A 15,401-nucleotide genomic window follows, 5' to 3' on the forward strand; every position below is an offset into this window, starting at 1 on the left:
GGACCTTTTTGCATAAGGCTCTAGGACTTGTTCAAAGAAAAACAGAATGTAGGTTTACAATTCAAATGATTGAGCCATCATTGATTGTAGTTGTGACCAAGCTTATCGACCTAAGGAAAATGTATGTATAAGACATACCTCTAATAAATAAGGAACCTTTATTTATTGAAAAGCCATATATTGCAAACGGAAGAGGATAGCAATTTAAGATATGCAGGGCCACTGGAATTATGTGATTTTGCGACTGCTGCATTTTCCGCATAATAATTGCTTTGCCAGATTTCCCACATAATCCATCTCTGCTGCATAATCAAAAGATTTTACCAAAATATTTTGTTTCTAGCTCCAACAGATCAAAAGTTAATAACATTTTGGCAACACGTGTTGCCGTGAAGTGGAATGCTCTTCTCAAAGGTAGACTGACTGGTCCTCTTTTATTGCTTATTGCTATATTTGGGTGTTGAACTGGTACTAATTAGGTGCAACCTATGCCCAGCCAATATTAACAAGTGTAAAATGAAAATATTTTGAAGTAATACTACCTATAAATGTGTCACATTATGCTGCACATTTTGCCTTTTCTTGCCACGTAATTTCGTAAACCCAGCTGCATAATTTGGTTCTCCCCAGCCACATAAGTTCCAGTGGCCCTGAATATATGGTGCTCAGAGATGTTGGCTGAATTACTTAAGGAAATAAAAAAAAATGACTAGAGTGCATTCAGTTCTTTACGTTCCATTGCTAGTGTCAATCAGTTGGAAAGAGAGGTGTGCTGATCATTTTCATTATAGCACTAGAACTCAAGAAATTCTCAATGATATAGAATCATCAGTGGGCCAACAGCTAGGCATTCTTGGGATTCAATCTCACCACAATCTGAGAGATGACAAAGGTGCGAAACTCATAAACGACTTTATGTTTTTCTCTTAAAGTTTACAAAGACCATTGAGGAATCCTGTAGATAATGCACAAGACGGTCAATCATACATTTCAAGAGGACACCTGAAAGAATAGCACTTTTTTTCTAATGCCAAATATTAAAGGATTTGGATTGGGAAACAGTTTAAAGGATCTATTGATCTTACGAAACTGCTTCCTACTTTTTCAGCAAAAGGGCCAATAAGACAGAGGTCTTATCTTTGGAAATGGTGGCTTTTGGTTATGAACTTCAATCAGTGACAGACACAAAATCCTTCTTCCTTTATAATACTGTGTGGCGTGGAGTGGAGTAACACTGTGTGGCGTGGAGTGGAATGAAGTGCCACTTTGTGACGTGAATTGGCACTGTGTGGTGTGGCATTGTGTGGTGTGGAGTGGCATTGTGTGGAGTGGCATCGCGTGGAGTGGCATCGCGTGGTGTGAAGTGGCATTGTGTTGGGCATGGAGTGGACTGGACTGGCATTGTATGGCATGGAATGGAGTGGCACTGTGTGGTGTGGAGTGGCATTATGTGGAGCGGTATTGTGTGGCAATTAGTGGAATGGCATTACCTGAAGTGGAGTGGCACTGTGTGGAGTGACGTGTGTTGTGAAGTGGCACTGTGTGGCATGGAGAGGTGTGGAATGAAGCTGAGTGGAGTGGCATTGTGTAGCGTGGAGTTGCATTGCGTGGAGTGGTGTAATATTGTGTGGCCCGGCGTGGAGTACCATTGTATGGCATGGAGTACAGTGGAATTGAGTGGAGTTGCATTAGGGAGAGTGGATTGGCATTGAGTGGAATGAAGTGGCATTTTGTGGAGTTGAGTGGCATTGCGTAGATTGGAGTGGAATTGTGAGGAGTGGAGTGGGATTGTGTGGAGTGGATGGAGTGGGATTGTGTGGAGTGGAGTGAAAATGTGCAGAGTGGAGTAGTATTGTATGGAGTGGAGTGAAGTGACATTGAGAGGAATGGAATGCAGTGGAATTGCATTATGTGGCATGGAGAGGCAGGTTGTGGTATGGAGTGGCACTGAGTGGAGTGGCATTGTGTGGAGTGGCATTGTGTGGCGTGGAGTGCCATTGTGTAGTTTGGAGTGGAGTGGCACTATGTGGCATAGAGTGGAGCAATACTGTGTTGCATGGAGTTGCATTGAGTGGAAGGCACTGGGTGGCGTGGAGTAGAGTGGCATTGTGTACCGTGGAGTGAAGTGGCACTGTGTGGTGTGAAGTGGCATGGAGTGGAGTGGTGTAGTATTGTGTGGCATGGAGTGGATGGCCATTGTGTGGCTTGGAGTGGAGTTGCATTAGGGAGAGTGGATTGGCATTGAGTGGCATTTTGTGGATTGGCATTGCGTAAATTGGAGTGGAATGGGATTGTCCATGTGCAGGCCCATATTTAGAGGAAATTCATTATTTGACACAGACATATGCAGCTCCAGTCTTGAGGAACCTACACAACTCTTTGTGATAAAGAATGTTAAAAGAAAACCTTGACCTTTGCTAAGAGAGGCAAGAATGCTGGTAGACTTTATTAGAACACTGTCTGCAAATGAATGACCTTGGATATCAAGAAAGTTTGTAGATGAGGCTAATTTGCTAATATTCTAATCTCTATGGTTGAGAATACATGTGTTTGTTTTTGTTAAAAAAAGATGATTTGTCATTGTCCACAAAGGTTGTTGGCCCCAACTGTAAAGGATCTTCCATTCTAGCAGACAACCCTCAATCCTGGCCTGCATCACTGGATCAAGAATTTAGGGAAGGGGGCCCTCACTTTCCAATAACCTGTGGGGATGAGAAACCAGGCTCGGTTAACACCTTTCTTTGGATTATGCCAACATGTAGCCTACCACTTGCCTGTGTCCTCCAGTTCCTGCTAGTTCCAGCCTAATCCAGTGACACTGCCGCTGGACGGGTTTTCCCGCTCAGCATTCTTCCCGCCAACAGAAGTCCCGACCACCCCAGGACCTAACTATTGCAGACTGCAGCACAACCGTATCAGTACGCACCTGGACACCTAGTCTGCCACTTGCCTGTGGTCTCCAGTTCCTGCTTGTTCCAGCTTGATCAATTGACACCGCCAGGCACTATGAGGCATGGAGTGACATTGTGAGGCGTGGAGTGAGACTGCATGGTATGGAGTGGCATTCTGTAGAGGAGAGTAGAGTGACACTGTGTGGCGTACAGTGGAGGGGCATTATGTGGTGTGAAGTGGAGTGGCATTGTGTGGAGTGGCATTGCCTGGAGTCGCACTGGGAAGCATGGAGTGGAGTGACATGGTGTGGAGTGGAGTGGGGTGGAACTGTGTGAAGTTGAGTGAAGTGGTACTCAGTGGAGTGGCATTGAGTGGAGTGGCACTGAGTTGAGTGGAAAGATATTGTGTGGAATGGCACTTTGTGGTGTGGAGTGGCACTTTGGGGCATAAAGCGGTATTGTGTGGCGTGAGGAAGCAATAAGTAGAGTGGGTGGCACTGTGTGCATGGACTGGAGTGGCATTGTGTGTGTGGATGGGAGTAGAGTGGCATTGTGTAGGGTGGCAATGGGTGGAGTGGTGTGGCATTACGTTGAATGGTGTGGTGTGGAGTGGAGTAACACTGTGTGGCGTGGAGTGGAATGAAGTGCCACTTTGTGACGTGAATTGGCACTGTGTGGTGTGGCGTGGCATTGTGTGGTGTGGAGTGGAGTGGCATCGCGTGGTGTGAAGTGGCATTGTGTTGGGCATGGAGTGGACTGGCATTGTATGGCATGGAATGGAGTGGCACTGTGTGGTGTGGAGTGGCATTATGTGGAGCGGTATTGTGTGGCAATTAGTGGAATGGCATTACCTGAAGTGGAGTGGCACTGTGTGGAGTGACGTGTGTTGTGAAGTGGCACTGTGTGGCATGGAGAGGTGTGGAATGAAGTTGAGTGGAGTGGCATTGTGTAGCGTGGAGTTGCATTGCGTGGAGTGGTGTAATATTGTGTGGCCCGGCGTGGAGTACCATTGTATGGCATGGAGTACAGTGGAATTGAGTGGAGTTGCATTAGGGAGAGTGGATTGGCATTGAGTGGAATGAAGTGGCATTTTGTGGAGTTGAGTGGCATTGCGTAGATTGGAGTGGAATTGTGAGGAGTGGAGTGGGATTGTGTGGAGTGGATGGAGTGGGATTGTGTGGAGTGGAGTGAAAATGTGCAGAGTGGAGTAGTATTGTATGGAGTGGAGTGAAGTGACATTGAGAGGAATGGAATGCAGTGGAATTGCATTATGTGGCATGGAGAGGCAGGTTGTGGTATGGAGTGGCACTGAGTGGAGTGGCATTGTGTGGAGTGGCATTGTGTGGCGTGGAGTGCCATTGTGTAGTTTGGAGTGGAGTGGCACTATGTGGCATAGAGTGGAGTAATACTGTGTTGCATGGAGTTGCATTGAGTGGAAGGCACTGGGTGGCGTGGAGTAGAGTGGCATTGTGTAGCGTGGAGTGAAGTGGCACTGTGTGGTGTGAAGTGGCGTGGAGTGGTGTAGTATTGTGTGGCATGGAGTGGATGGCATTGTGTGGCTTGGAGTGGAGTTGCATTAGGGAGAGTAGATTGGCATTGAGTGGCATTTTGTGGATTGGCATTGCGTAAATTGGAGTGGAATGGGATTGTGTGGAGTGGAGTGAAATTGTGTGGAGTGGAGTAGTATTCTGTGGAGAGGAGTGGAGTGAAGTGACAGTGAGAGGAGTGGAATACTGTGGAGTGGAGTGGCATTGTGTGGCATGGAGAGCCAGGTTGTGGTGTGGAGTGGCACTGAGTGGGGTGGCATTGAATGGAGTGGCATTGTGACAAGTGGAGTGGCATTGTGTAGCGTGGAGTTGTATTTTGTAGTGGAGTGGCACTGTGGAGCGTAGAGTGGGGTGGCATTGTGTTGCATGGAGTGGCATGGAGTTGAGAGGTACCCTGTGGAGTGGAGAAGAGTGGCATTGTGTGGAGTGAAGCGGCACTATGTGGTATGGTATTCTGTGGTGTAGAGTGGCATTGCGAAGAGTGGTGTAGTATTGTATGGCATGGCGTGGAATGCCACTATGTGGCATGGAGTGCAGTGGAATGGAGTGGAGTTGCATTAGGGAGAGTGGATTGGCATTGAGTGGAATGAAGTGGCATTCTGTGGATTGGCATTGTGACGACTGGAGTGGAATGGATTGTGTGGAGTGGAGTGAAACTATGTGGAGTGGAGTAGTATTGTGTGGATGGGAGTGGAGTGAAGTGACATTGAGAGCAGTGGAATGCCGTGGAGTGGCATTGTGTGGCATGGAGAGCCGTTGTGTGGGGCGGAGTGACATTGTGTGGAGTGGCATTGTGAGGAATGGAGTGGCCATATATGGTGTGGAGTGGTATTATATGGCATGGAGTGAGTGGTATTGTGTGGCCTGGAGTGGCAGTATGTGGCGCTGAGTGGTACTGTGTAGTTTGGAGTGGAGTGGCACTGTGGGGTGTGGAGTGGCATTGTGTTGCATGGAGTGGCATTGAGTGGAGAGGCACTGTGTGGCGTGGAGTGGAGTAGAGTGGCATTGTGGAGTGAAGTGTCACTGTGTGGCATGAAGTAGCATTGTATGGTGAGACATTGTGTGCCGTGGAGTGGCATTGTGTGGCATAGAGTGGACTATCATTGTGTGGTATGGAGTGGCATTGTGTGGAGTGGAGTGGTATTGTGCAACATGGAATGGAGTTGCATTGTGTGCAATTGCATTGTAAGGTGTGGCGTGGAGTGGCATTGTGTGGCGTGGAGTGGAATGGCATTGTGTGGAGTTGAGTGGCACTGTGGGACACGGAGTGCAGTGGCATGGTGTGGAGTCGAGTGAAGTGGCATTGTGTGGTATGGAAAGTTGCTACAGAATTACTCTATAGCGCCTTAAAAAGCCCTGTCCTATATAAATGCAATTATGATACAATATGTTACCATTATGTCGACCTACAATCTATGTAATTAGCTGAAGCCTTTTATTTGACGCAGGAGCTCGTTAGTATGTACAACATTTCTGCTAGGACCGATTTGTTTACAAATAAATTCATTTTAGACTGGGAAGGGCTAGTGGGCGAGGGTGCAACATGTATCATACCAGTTGGGTATAAGTAGAGATGGAGCCAGGTGGTGGCAGTGCTGTAGAGCTACAAATGTTAAAGGTTTTTTCAAACAGGAGAAGCAGATGTGTTCAGTACTCAGTCATGATAGAGAATTATAGTGATCAACAATCACCTTGTTTTGAGAATTTTAAGCCAAGGATAATCCAGAGTTGAAAATCCTGGAACTCTACGGCAACTCTGTCAGACATAGGGATGGGGGCATAAGGAGAAGAAGCAGCTTGATAGGGAAGTAGCAGAACGGAGCAGGGGGGTGGGAGGGATAGACGAAATAGTACCTGAATCACTTTGCGAACAGTGGATGAACACTAATTCAGAGAAATTAATCTGTGCTTGGTCCGTGCTCCACAAAAGAAAAGAAAGTGCACACACTGGCCTATTAGGAGGAAGTAAAGAAGAGTAGCATTTATGCCAATTAGTGGTAAAAAAAGGGTGGGCGCAAAGTCCTTATAGCAAACAATACCCCCTGCAACAACAGCGCATATGCGGTCAGCAGGCAAGACACTTTTAAGCGGCAAGGCGTCCTATGTGAAAGACGGCATAAGGTATAAGGACAACTGGAGCCCAGATGCTTCTGTGTTCATGGGTAGGCTACCTGCCCAGGGAAACTACTAGGAACGAAGACAAATGCAAAGAGGTGAGGGAGTGAAACCATAAAACCAATAAAAGTCATTGAAGGACTTAAATCCTAATGTGTCCACAGAGTTAAGGAGACAGCCTAACATGTATACAAAGGAGACAAAGATGACATCTAGCCTTAATCAGAAAGTAGTAGCCGTGGTTACAACCTAGCAGCAAGCTCCTCTGGTGATCGTATATTTGACTCATTAGCGCTAAGACGCCCAAGGGCATATGCGCGCTTTACAAAACTACAAATCAAATCAAATCAAATCATTAGAGGAGAGCTGTTTGTACTTCAAACACTCACATGTTTGCACCAGTCCTCCAAGTGCACTCTGATCCATCCAGGCCACAGTATTCATTTTACTCATATTTATAAAGGAAATAGGGACATAAGTGACGCCAGATCCTCAAATGTTCATACACAGTATAAAATAGAGGAACATGTGATACAAACAAGTCTAGACTTGCTCTTTTTGCCAGGGAAATGACAATCTAATGAAATAGTAAATGTATGCCCTTTACAATGGTTATTACCCTAAAGTACTGTACTTATTTTTATCTGTGTTTCCTTTCACGTCTTAATTTTGTCTTTGTGTCTTTGTCTTCTTTTGTCATTCCTTTCAGGTTAAATAAAATTAGTTTGGTTGATTCCATCTTGCTTCTTTTTGTCCTGTTTACACATCTGATTTGATTTTGTGTGCCTGATTGAATAAGAGAATTAGGATGTTCTTCTTTGTAGTCGTGTCTTAAATATGTGAATTGTTACGAAGATGACCAATCAATGAATACATAAGTAGAAAAAAAAAAAAGTAAAACAATTTGGAAGCAGCACAGGTCATTACACAAGACCACTTACTTTCTCCAAATCCTCCACTCGGATAGCCAAAGCCTGGATTTCCTCTCCACTCAGGACGGCGTTGCTGGGAGGCGCTGGTTCTTCTTGCACAGGGGGTGTAAACACCTCTAATGCCTTGGATCGTTTTTTTTCTGAAACAAAAAGAATAATTCCCTATTTTCCTGCAAATTAAAACACACAATACCTGGACTCTTTATAGGTTGAGCAAGTAACAATTCTCAAACAATTGCCCTTTATAGAAGACCTTATAAACAATGATAGGTATTGCCCTTATCATAAGGATATAGTTTGTAATTACAATAGGGCCTGTCCTTGTTATTGAGACACCAGTTTGTTATAGGCGTGCTGGTCAATGGTGCTGGCAACCAGTCCTTGGTGGAGGTATGCCAGTGCAGGCTGGTATGCCTCATATGAGTATTACTAGGACACCAATCCTCGGTACAGGTAAATCTGTATTTGCTATTCGTACAACAATATATGTTATTGTCACAGCGATTGTCAGCAGTTTAAGGTTAATTTGTGTATGTAGTTCCAAAACGGTCAAAGCAAAGACATCAAAAATATTGTGAAACTCGAGTTCATGAACATATAAAAGCAAGGTGTATAGGGGAAGCCTAGTTAAGAGCAACAGAGCGCTGGCAGGGGCTACTTGTAAAAGTTTGTTTTCGTACACCTCCAAGTCACTTTGTTCTGACCTCACCCTTTCCTGGCAAGCTACCTGTCAAGTTCATGACTATTCCTCACTCCTACTTAACATAACTACTCCTTTCACCCGCTACGAGCCCGACAGCCATGCTACAGCAAGAGATGCTGACTGGAATGGGGAACCAAGTTTGAGTATTGACGCAGGCTCAACTTCCTATTATTCTGGGAAATAATGTATTTATTTGAAGGTTTTATATAGCGTGAACATGACCCTACTGTATCAGAATGCTTTACATACATACAAAATGACATAGGTTCATAACGAGAATAACAAGTACCATCATGTAGGAGGCGAGTAGGGCTGTCGCCAGTGGCGCAGGCTGTCAGTACAGGATAGAGTGACAACTTCTAGCCATGTTTGTGTCATGTAACATTAGTGATCAGGTCATGACATTGTGTTTCTGCCTTGTCCAGTCATTCTGGTGACCAATCTGTTCATTAGGATCATCTTCACTTCTTTTTTGAAGGCTGAGGAAGAAGGGTTAGCCCGCGCCTTAGCTGGGAGAGAGTTCCAGATTCTTGGTGCTGCCCCAGACAATGTGCAGTCATGAGTCTTCTTTTTTCTAAACTTCAGGGGTTTAAGTAGCATACAGCCCACACTCCATAGAATATTTTCTGATTCCTGAAATTGGGTGCTTCTGGGCCGGGTATATGGGAACATTGTGGAGTAGGGCTTTGTGTGTCTTACAAGCTATCTCCAGTTAAATCTTGGCCTCGAAAGGGAGCTAGTGTAGTGATTTGAACCCAGGAGTGATGTGGTTGCAGCATCTTAATCCTGTAATCAGCCTACCATCAGTGTTAAGAGAAGCCTTGAGTGGAACAGTTCTTGCTTTAGACAGCCCTGATAATGTTGCACACCTGTACTCCAGAAGGAGGTTGGGCGCGAACTGCCTCACATCCCAGCACTCAGTTTGCCCCAATGCATTATAGTAAATGCAGTGCATGATAACACTTAATTCGGTGTCAGGTTATAGTTTTTCACCCTTGTTAGTGCAGCCAGTGCTGTATATCTCTAGACAGGTGTTTCAGGATAGTTTTCCTTCTTCAGTAGAGAGCAACACATTCTTTTTGGGGGTGCTGGAAATGCTGCCCAAAGTCTTCTCAGGTCTCTGTACCACTCTCTGGGTGCAGGTGCATCAACCAGAGCCTGTCAGCTCAATAGCTCAAGGGAGCCTTTTCAAACAGAAGGAGGGTGGGCACACACTGCCTCACAGCCCAGCACTCAGTTTGCCCTGAGGTATCATAGTAAATGCAGTTCATGACAACACTTAATTTGGTATCAGGCTTTAGTTTTTCACCCTTCTTGGTGCAGCCAGTGTTGTGTATCTCTAGACAAGAGTTTCAGGATAGTTATCCTTCTTCAGTAGAGAGCAACACATTCTTTTTGGGGGTGCTGGAAATGCTGCCCAAAGTCTTCTCAGGTCTCTGTACCACTCTCTGGGTGCAGGTGCATCAACCAGAGCCTGTCAGCTCATTAGCTCAAGGGAGCCTTTTCAAACAGAAGGAGGGTGGGCACACACTGCCTCACAGCCCAGCACTCAGTTTGCCCTGAGGTATCATAGTAAATGCAGTTCATGACAACACTTAATTTGGTATCAGGCTTTAGTTTTTCACCCTTCTTGGTGCAGCCAGTGTTGTGTATCTCTAGACAAGAGTTTCAGGATAGTTATCCTTCTTCAGTAGAGAGCAACACATTCTTTTTGGGGGTGCTGGAAATGCTGCCCAAAGTCTTCTCAGGTCTCTGTACCACTCTCTGGGTGCAGGTGCATCAACCAGAGCCTGTCAGCTCATTAGCTCAAGGGAGCCTTTTCAAACAGAAGGAGGGTGGGCACACACTGCCTCACAGCCCAGCACTCAGTTTGCCCTGAGGTATCATAGTAAATGCAGTTCATGACAACACTTAATTTGGTTTCAGGCTTTAGTTTTTCACCCTTCTTGGTGCAGCCAGTGTTGTGTATCTCTAGACAAGAGTTTCAGGATAGTTATCCTTCTTCAGTAGAGAGCAACACATTCTTTTTGGGGGTGCTGGAAATGCTGCCCAAAGTCTTCTCAGGTCTCTGTACTCCAGTCTGGATATGACTAAGGATTGCACTGCTGTTTTGACCTCTGTTTGTGACAGGCACCACAAGGCTTGAACCCAGTAGGTTTCTTCGAGGACATCTGAAAACAAAGAGAAGAAAAACAAGGCAAACTAGCCGGCTTTGACAAAATGTCTGAAAAAGCCAGTCAAATAATTACTGAAGGGAACTCGTTCAGATCCATTCTGATGGCACGGAAAAGAAGAAACTGAGGTCAGCGCCCTAGAATGGAGCTTATAAAAGGCACACTGCACATCACTTCTGGCACCGACGACACCATGCGGAGCCAAACGATACCACCCACTAGCGGGTAAGAATATTAAAAAAAAAAAAAATCTGTAACCATTCTGATGCCTGGAGAATAGCCTATGTTAAGGAATCTGCAAAGAAGCCTCTATCAGATACCAAGGCTGCGTAGTCCTGAATACACCTTATGCCTCTTCAATCCACAACCAGACACTCCCTGACCTTTTATCTATCTCTCTCTTGCAGGTCCCTTCTTTCTCCCTAGGTAATGTTTTCTATTGTCTTTCTCTTCCTCTTCCTTTCCAGTGTGTGTTTTTTCCCTATCTTGCTTTTGGGAAATGTCTGATGAAGTAAAATAAGTGCAGGTCCCCGAAATTGAGTGCCAGTGGTCAACACCAGCAATCACTTGCTCAAATTAAACACTGGATCTGGGTCCTAATGACCTACAAGGTTGACAATATTCTGATAGATCAGAAGCTAGTCACATCCATTTTTACACTGTACAGTTTGGGTCTACTGCCAGTATATTATTGCTAATAATGCATCTGGTATGTTATCTTATGTTACAACGTTTGTAAGACGGTCAAATGCGGATTCCGCCCGCTAGTGTAGTGTGTCATTCTGGCACCACCAATGGAAGTTAAAATTAAGGAGTTACAAGAAGTAAAGCGACAATAAGGAGAACTCTGGTGACAATATTAGCTCTAGTACAAATTGCTGTTCTTAGTATATGGCATATACTACTCCTTAATATTGGTATAGAATCAAATACTGATACGGTTATCTTTCACCCCGACTTTCGAGGTCAGTCACAGATTCTAGTCACTTAACACTGAAACAATCTAAAATTTTGAAAATAGTCAGGCTTTGACATTGTCTATTAACTAACTGTTAGAAATGGGTTTTCTGGTTGGCTAGGGTTGCACCTAAGCCAGGCAGAATCCACCACTCTAGTGAGGCTAAGCTAATTACACATCTAAAATAACCCCTGCTCACCCCCTTGGTAGCTTGGCACGAGCAATCAGACTTATTTCAGAGACCATGTGTACAGTATTTGCACATAACAAATAGTAATACAGTGTAGTAATACAGTGAAAACACTACAAAAGGACACCTCACCAGTTTTAAATAAATATCCAATATTTATCTGTGTAAAACAAGAAAAAAGCTATAAAAATCCAACATACAGTTATCAAAATAAAAATAATGCAAAAATATGTTTTATATACAGTTCCTTGAGGTCGATAGCTCCATCCGGGGCTATCACTGCATCGTGAACAAACAAATCCAACAGTTCTGGTCTGTGGCGGAGTCGCTGGCATGCTACAGTGTCAGTGAGACCCGTAAAACAGTACCTTTTGAGATTCAGGGCGTCGAACCATGTGGTGAGCTCCGGAGTAGTGGCGTGAAAAGGCGTTGGTTACGGAAGTCGGTGCAGGAGTCGTCGGGCCCTTGAAGTCACACGTGTTGCAGGTCGAACTCCATGAATTCGAAGTCAGAAACTCCGGCAGGTGTCGGGGCTGCGGTGTGAAGCAGGGTGGTGCGACATGTGGTACCCTCAAGTTGCAGTGAAAGCACCGGCTCGGCGATGGCCATCAAGCAACCCCGATGAGAGCAGTGTGCGAAGTGGGCGGTGCTTCTTGTGATGCTGACAGGTCACGGTGCAAGCAGCGCTGTCATCATAGCTGACGCGCTGTCGTTAGTAGACCCAAGGCTGCGGTGCCAGATGGGGCAATGCAGTGTGCGGGCCCACAGGTCACAGTGCAGGCAGCAGCTTCAGTTGACAATCTTGAGTCCATGGAGCTGGTATTGGTAGGGCAAGGCTGGGGTGGTGGATGCGGCAGTGCGTCAAATAATCTTCGAGTGGTGTCCCCAAACCATGGTTCAGTCAGCGGCGTCGATGTCAGCTTGGAGCGTCATCGTCATTGAGACCAGAACTGCGGTGCGAAGTGGGACAGTGCTATGTGTTCTCCACGAGCAGTGTCCACATGTCAAGGTGCAGGCAGCGGCATCGGTGATGGCGTCACGGCATCCGCTGAAAAAGCCAAGTCTAACACTAACACAGTGACCTTACCAAGTCACTAGAGGGAGCTGTTGACATGCATGACTGACAGCATGTGCACTGAAATTAGCATTGGTGTGGTGAAAGGTCACTGGAATGAGTTAAAAGTGTCAGCGCTGCAGCTACTGCTGCAATCTCTAGAGGTGGGCGGAACTCACTGCATTTCACTCCACAGAGCTACATGAAAACTCCACGAGATTCCACGGAGTTCCGCAAACAGGCAGAAATCAGCAAGTCGAGCTACTCATGCTCGTTTTTAGCCCTGGGATCTTGTTCCGTGTTGACAAATCGGCTCAATGCAGTGTGCCAGAGGGTGCTGCTTCTTGAATTGGTTTTGCTGCCGCTTGAGTAGGTTTTCTACTTGAGCACCAGCTTCCTCACCACGAACGGATGTGCCAGCCCGCACTGGAAAATCTCACCGGGTGCACTTCTAGCGCCTGAAAATTGCACCAGGAGATGCCAATTCTCACTCGCCAAGTTACCGTTGAAGAGCCAGAAGCGAGAAAAAACTCCACTGCATGGCATTGGCAGAATATGGCTGTAAAAAGTGGTCAACTCCACCAGCAGAACGGAATTTATCGCCCACCCCTAGTAATCTCATGGTCAACCAATGAGTGCCAGTATCCAGTGGAATAATGGAAAATGAAGGGCCTCCCCTGCAGAATATGAAGAAGGGCCCTTGACTCTCACATATCTCAAAGATATGTATTACCTTTGGCCTGGTTAGGGGACCCCTAAAGGATTTGGGGGCTCCTGAAGAGGTTGGGGGCTCCTGAAGAGGTTGGGGCCTACCTGCAGAGCAGGGGCTGCAGGGGCTTGTTACACTCCTGCCAGTAGCCCCATCATAAGCATTAACAAGCACTACTCACCTTGCAAATGAACGTGCAGTAATGCCCCGCCACCATCACATTCAAGAAATACTTCTATACAAGCTCGGAAAAAAATGGAAACATTATTCATGTAACAATAAATATCCATTATTTAAAATTATATCTTCACCATTATGTTAACATCCGTGTGAGGAACAAAGTACATACATTGTCCCCTAGTATATTTCACTGTGTCCTCTATGGTTGCATGTGATTCTAAAAAACACAAGGCTGAAGCAAAGTTTAAATGTCACAGGTATGTCAACTCGACGTAAGCAATGCCAATCTATAACCATTACTCTGTTGATTGTTGCTCCTCTATTCTCATTAAAGAAAACACAATATGATAATGAACAGAGGACCAACAAGGTAACAAGACTATTGCAAATCATTCACCGATATGCCCCACTGACTTTCTTCTTGCACATGCATTTATACTGTGCCTGGTGACTGACAAAAAACACTTTACTCTTTCACACTAAATACTTACATACTGCAGAGGAAGACCCTCAAAACACAAGTTGATTCAAGCGCAGGAAGGCAATGTCATTTACTAAGGATTTATTTGAAGTATTCTGATGCTTATATGTAGATCTTAGCTACTACGTCAAAGCTGCAACTTGCCTCTGCATACACATATCCATTTCCTTGGTGAAATCAAAAAGATGGATACATTGTCTGGTGTGCGACAAGTAGATTCTGGTAAACGAGTGTAGCTGGAATAGTATGCTGCATTGAGACTTATTCTTGGCTCAAGTAAAAAAAAACATTGCGTTTCTAATGTAAGAAGGGCCTTACATTAGCAAAATACTTTCTTGCAGCCGGAATTCTTTTTAGTAGGGGGGAAATATTCTGTTTGTCTCCGATCTCGCTTTTGTTTCAATGCTCCTACATCTTAGTGCAATCTTCCAAGGAACATGAGAATTGATCAATTCCTGAGCCTGTTTAGAGAAACTTTAAAACAATTTTTCTTAGTTTGACCATGGCCACCCCTCGGACTGTCTGCTTCATAGGACCCTGAGGTGAAGTACTTTGATGATCAACACCTCAAAATATTGCACAGGCTGCTGTATGAATTTAGCTAGAAGCAGAAAAAAATGACCTATTCTGTGGACGAATTAAGAAGGTAGTTGGCAAAGGTGCATTAAAATACATCATTAGACCCTGCTCTAAAGTAGGCATTCATGGGTGCACTCCCATGCCAATGTATCTAGGACAGGCTTGCATGCTCAGTACCAGAGACTAAAGTCAGACAGAATTGCCTGATACAAGTGTGGTAAACTTACTAGCACCTATTTGTAAGATGTTGGCTAACATGTGTCCATTTTCAGGACATGGACCTACACCAGTCCCTGATGTGCATGATTGTCATGAGCCCTGTTGTTTGTTGATACTAGCTTAACCTCTGTCTCTGTGGTCAATTTTCCTGCAGAACTTATTCAACCCTTATGTAGAGAGGAGGGTAAAATGTCAATCCCCCTTTGTCGTTGGTATTTGTCACAGTTATTCACACGGTGATCAACTCACTGGTTAATGTAACTGTCATTCATGGTGTTTGAAGCAGTACTTTTCCTTGGGGATATTCAGAATACTCTCACAGGAATCCCCTTTATCCTCCCCATCAATATATCAATAAAACCTTAATGGACCTGTTCCTTGCCACCACTACCAATTTTAATCAAATGATTGTACAATCACAGGGTGCCCCTACAATATAAAACCATAAGCAAATGTCTCAAAAGAAATGAATCATTGATGGATAATAATACCTTAAAATTACATCAACCAGAAATATGTCATCTTCCTTGAACCAAAAGACTTGCTCATAATCATTGCCACCCTATACTATAAATTTTGGCGATCTAGTTACCATCAAAATAAAAAATTTGAAACCTGGAAATTATGGGACATGCACCTCATCCTGATATGATTAGGGGACAACGGAGC

The 15,401-nt window shown here is 44.9% G+C and overlaps 1 protein-coding gene across 2 annotated transcripts in view; it reads right to left on the bottom strand.

Annotated features, from left to right (window-relative positions):
• The window catches only part of MYCBPAP (MYCBP associated protein), a 1,019,029-nt gene that overhangs the window by 984,160 nt on the left and 19,468 nt on the right, over positions 1-15,401 (bottom strand). For both annotated transcript variants that reach the window (XM_078654453.1, XM_078654451.1), the window contains exon 2: positions 7,495-7,625. In XM_078654453.1, coding sequence (XP_078510579.1) covers positions 7,495-7,625 — 131 coding nt within the window. The remainder of the gene's footprint in view (positions 1-7,494; positions 7,626-15,401) is intronic.

This window comes from Lissotriton helveticus, chromosome 7, assembly GCF_964261635.1.
Source record: "Lissotriton helveticus chromosome 7, aLisHel1.1, whole genome shotgun sequence".
In the NCBI taxonomy this organism is placed as follows: Eukaryota; Metazoa; Chordata; class Amphibia; order Caudata; family Salamandridae; genus Lissotriton; species Lissotriton helveticus.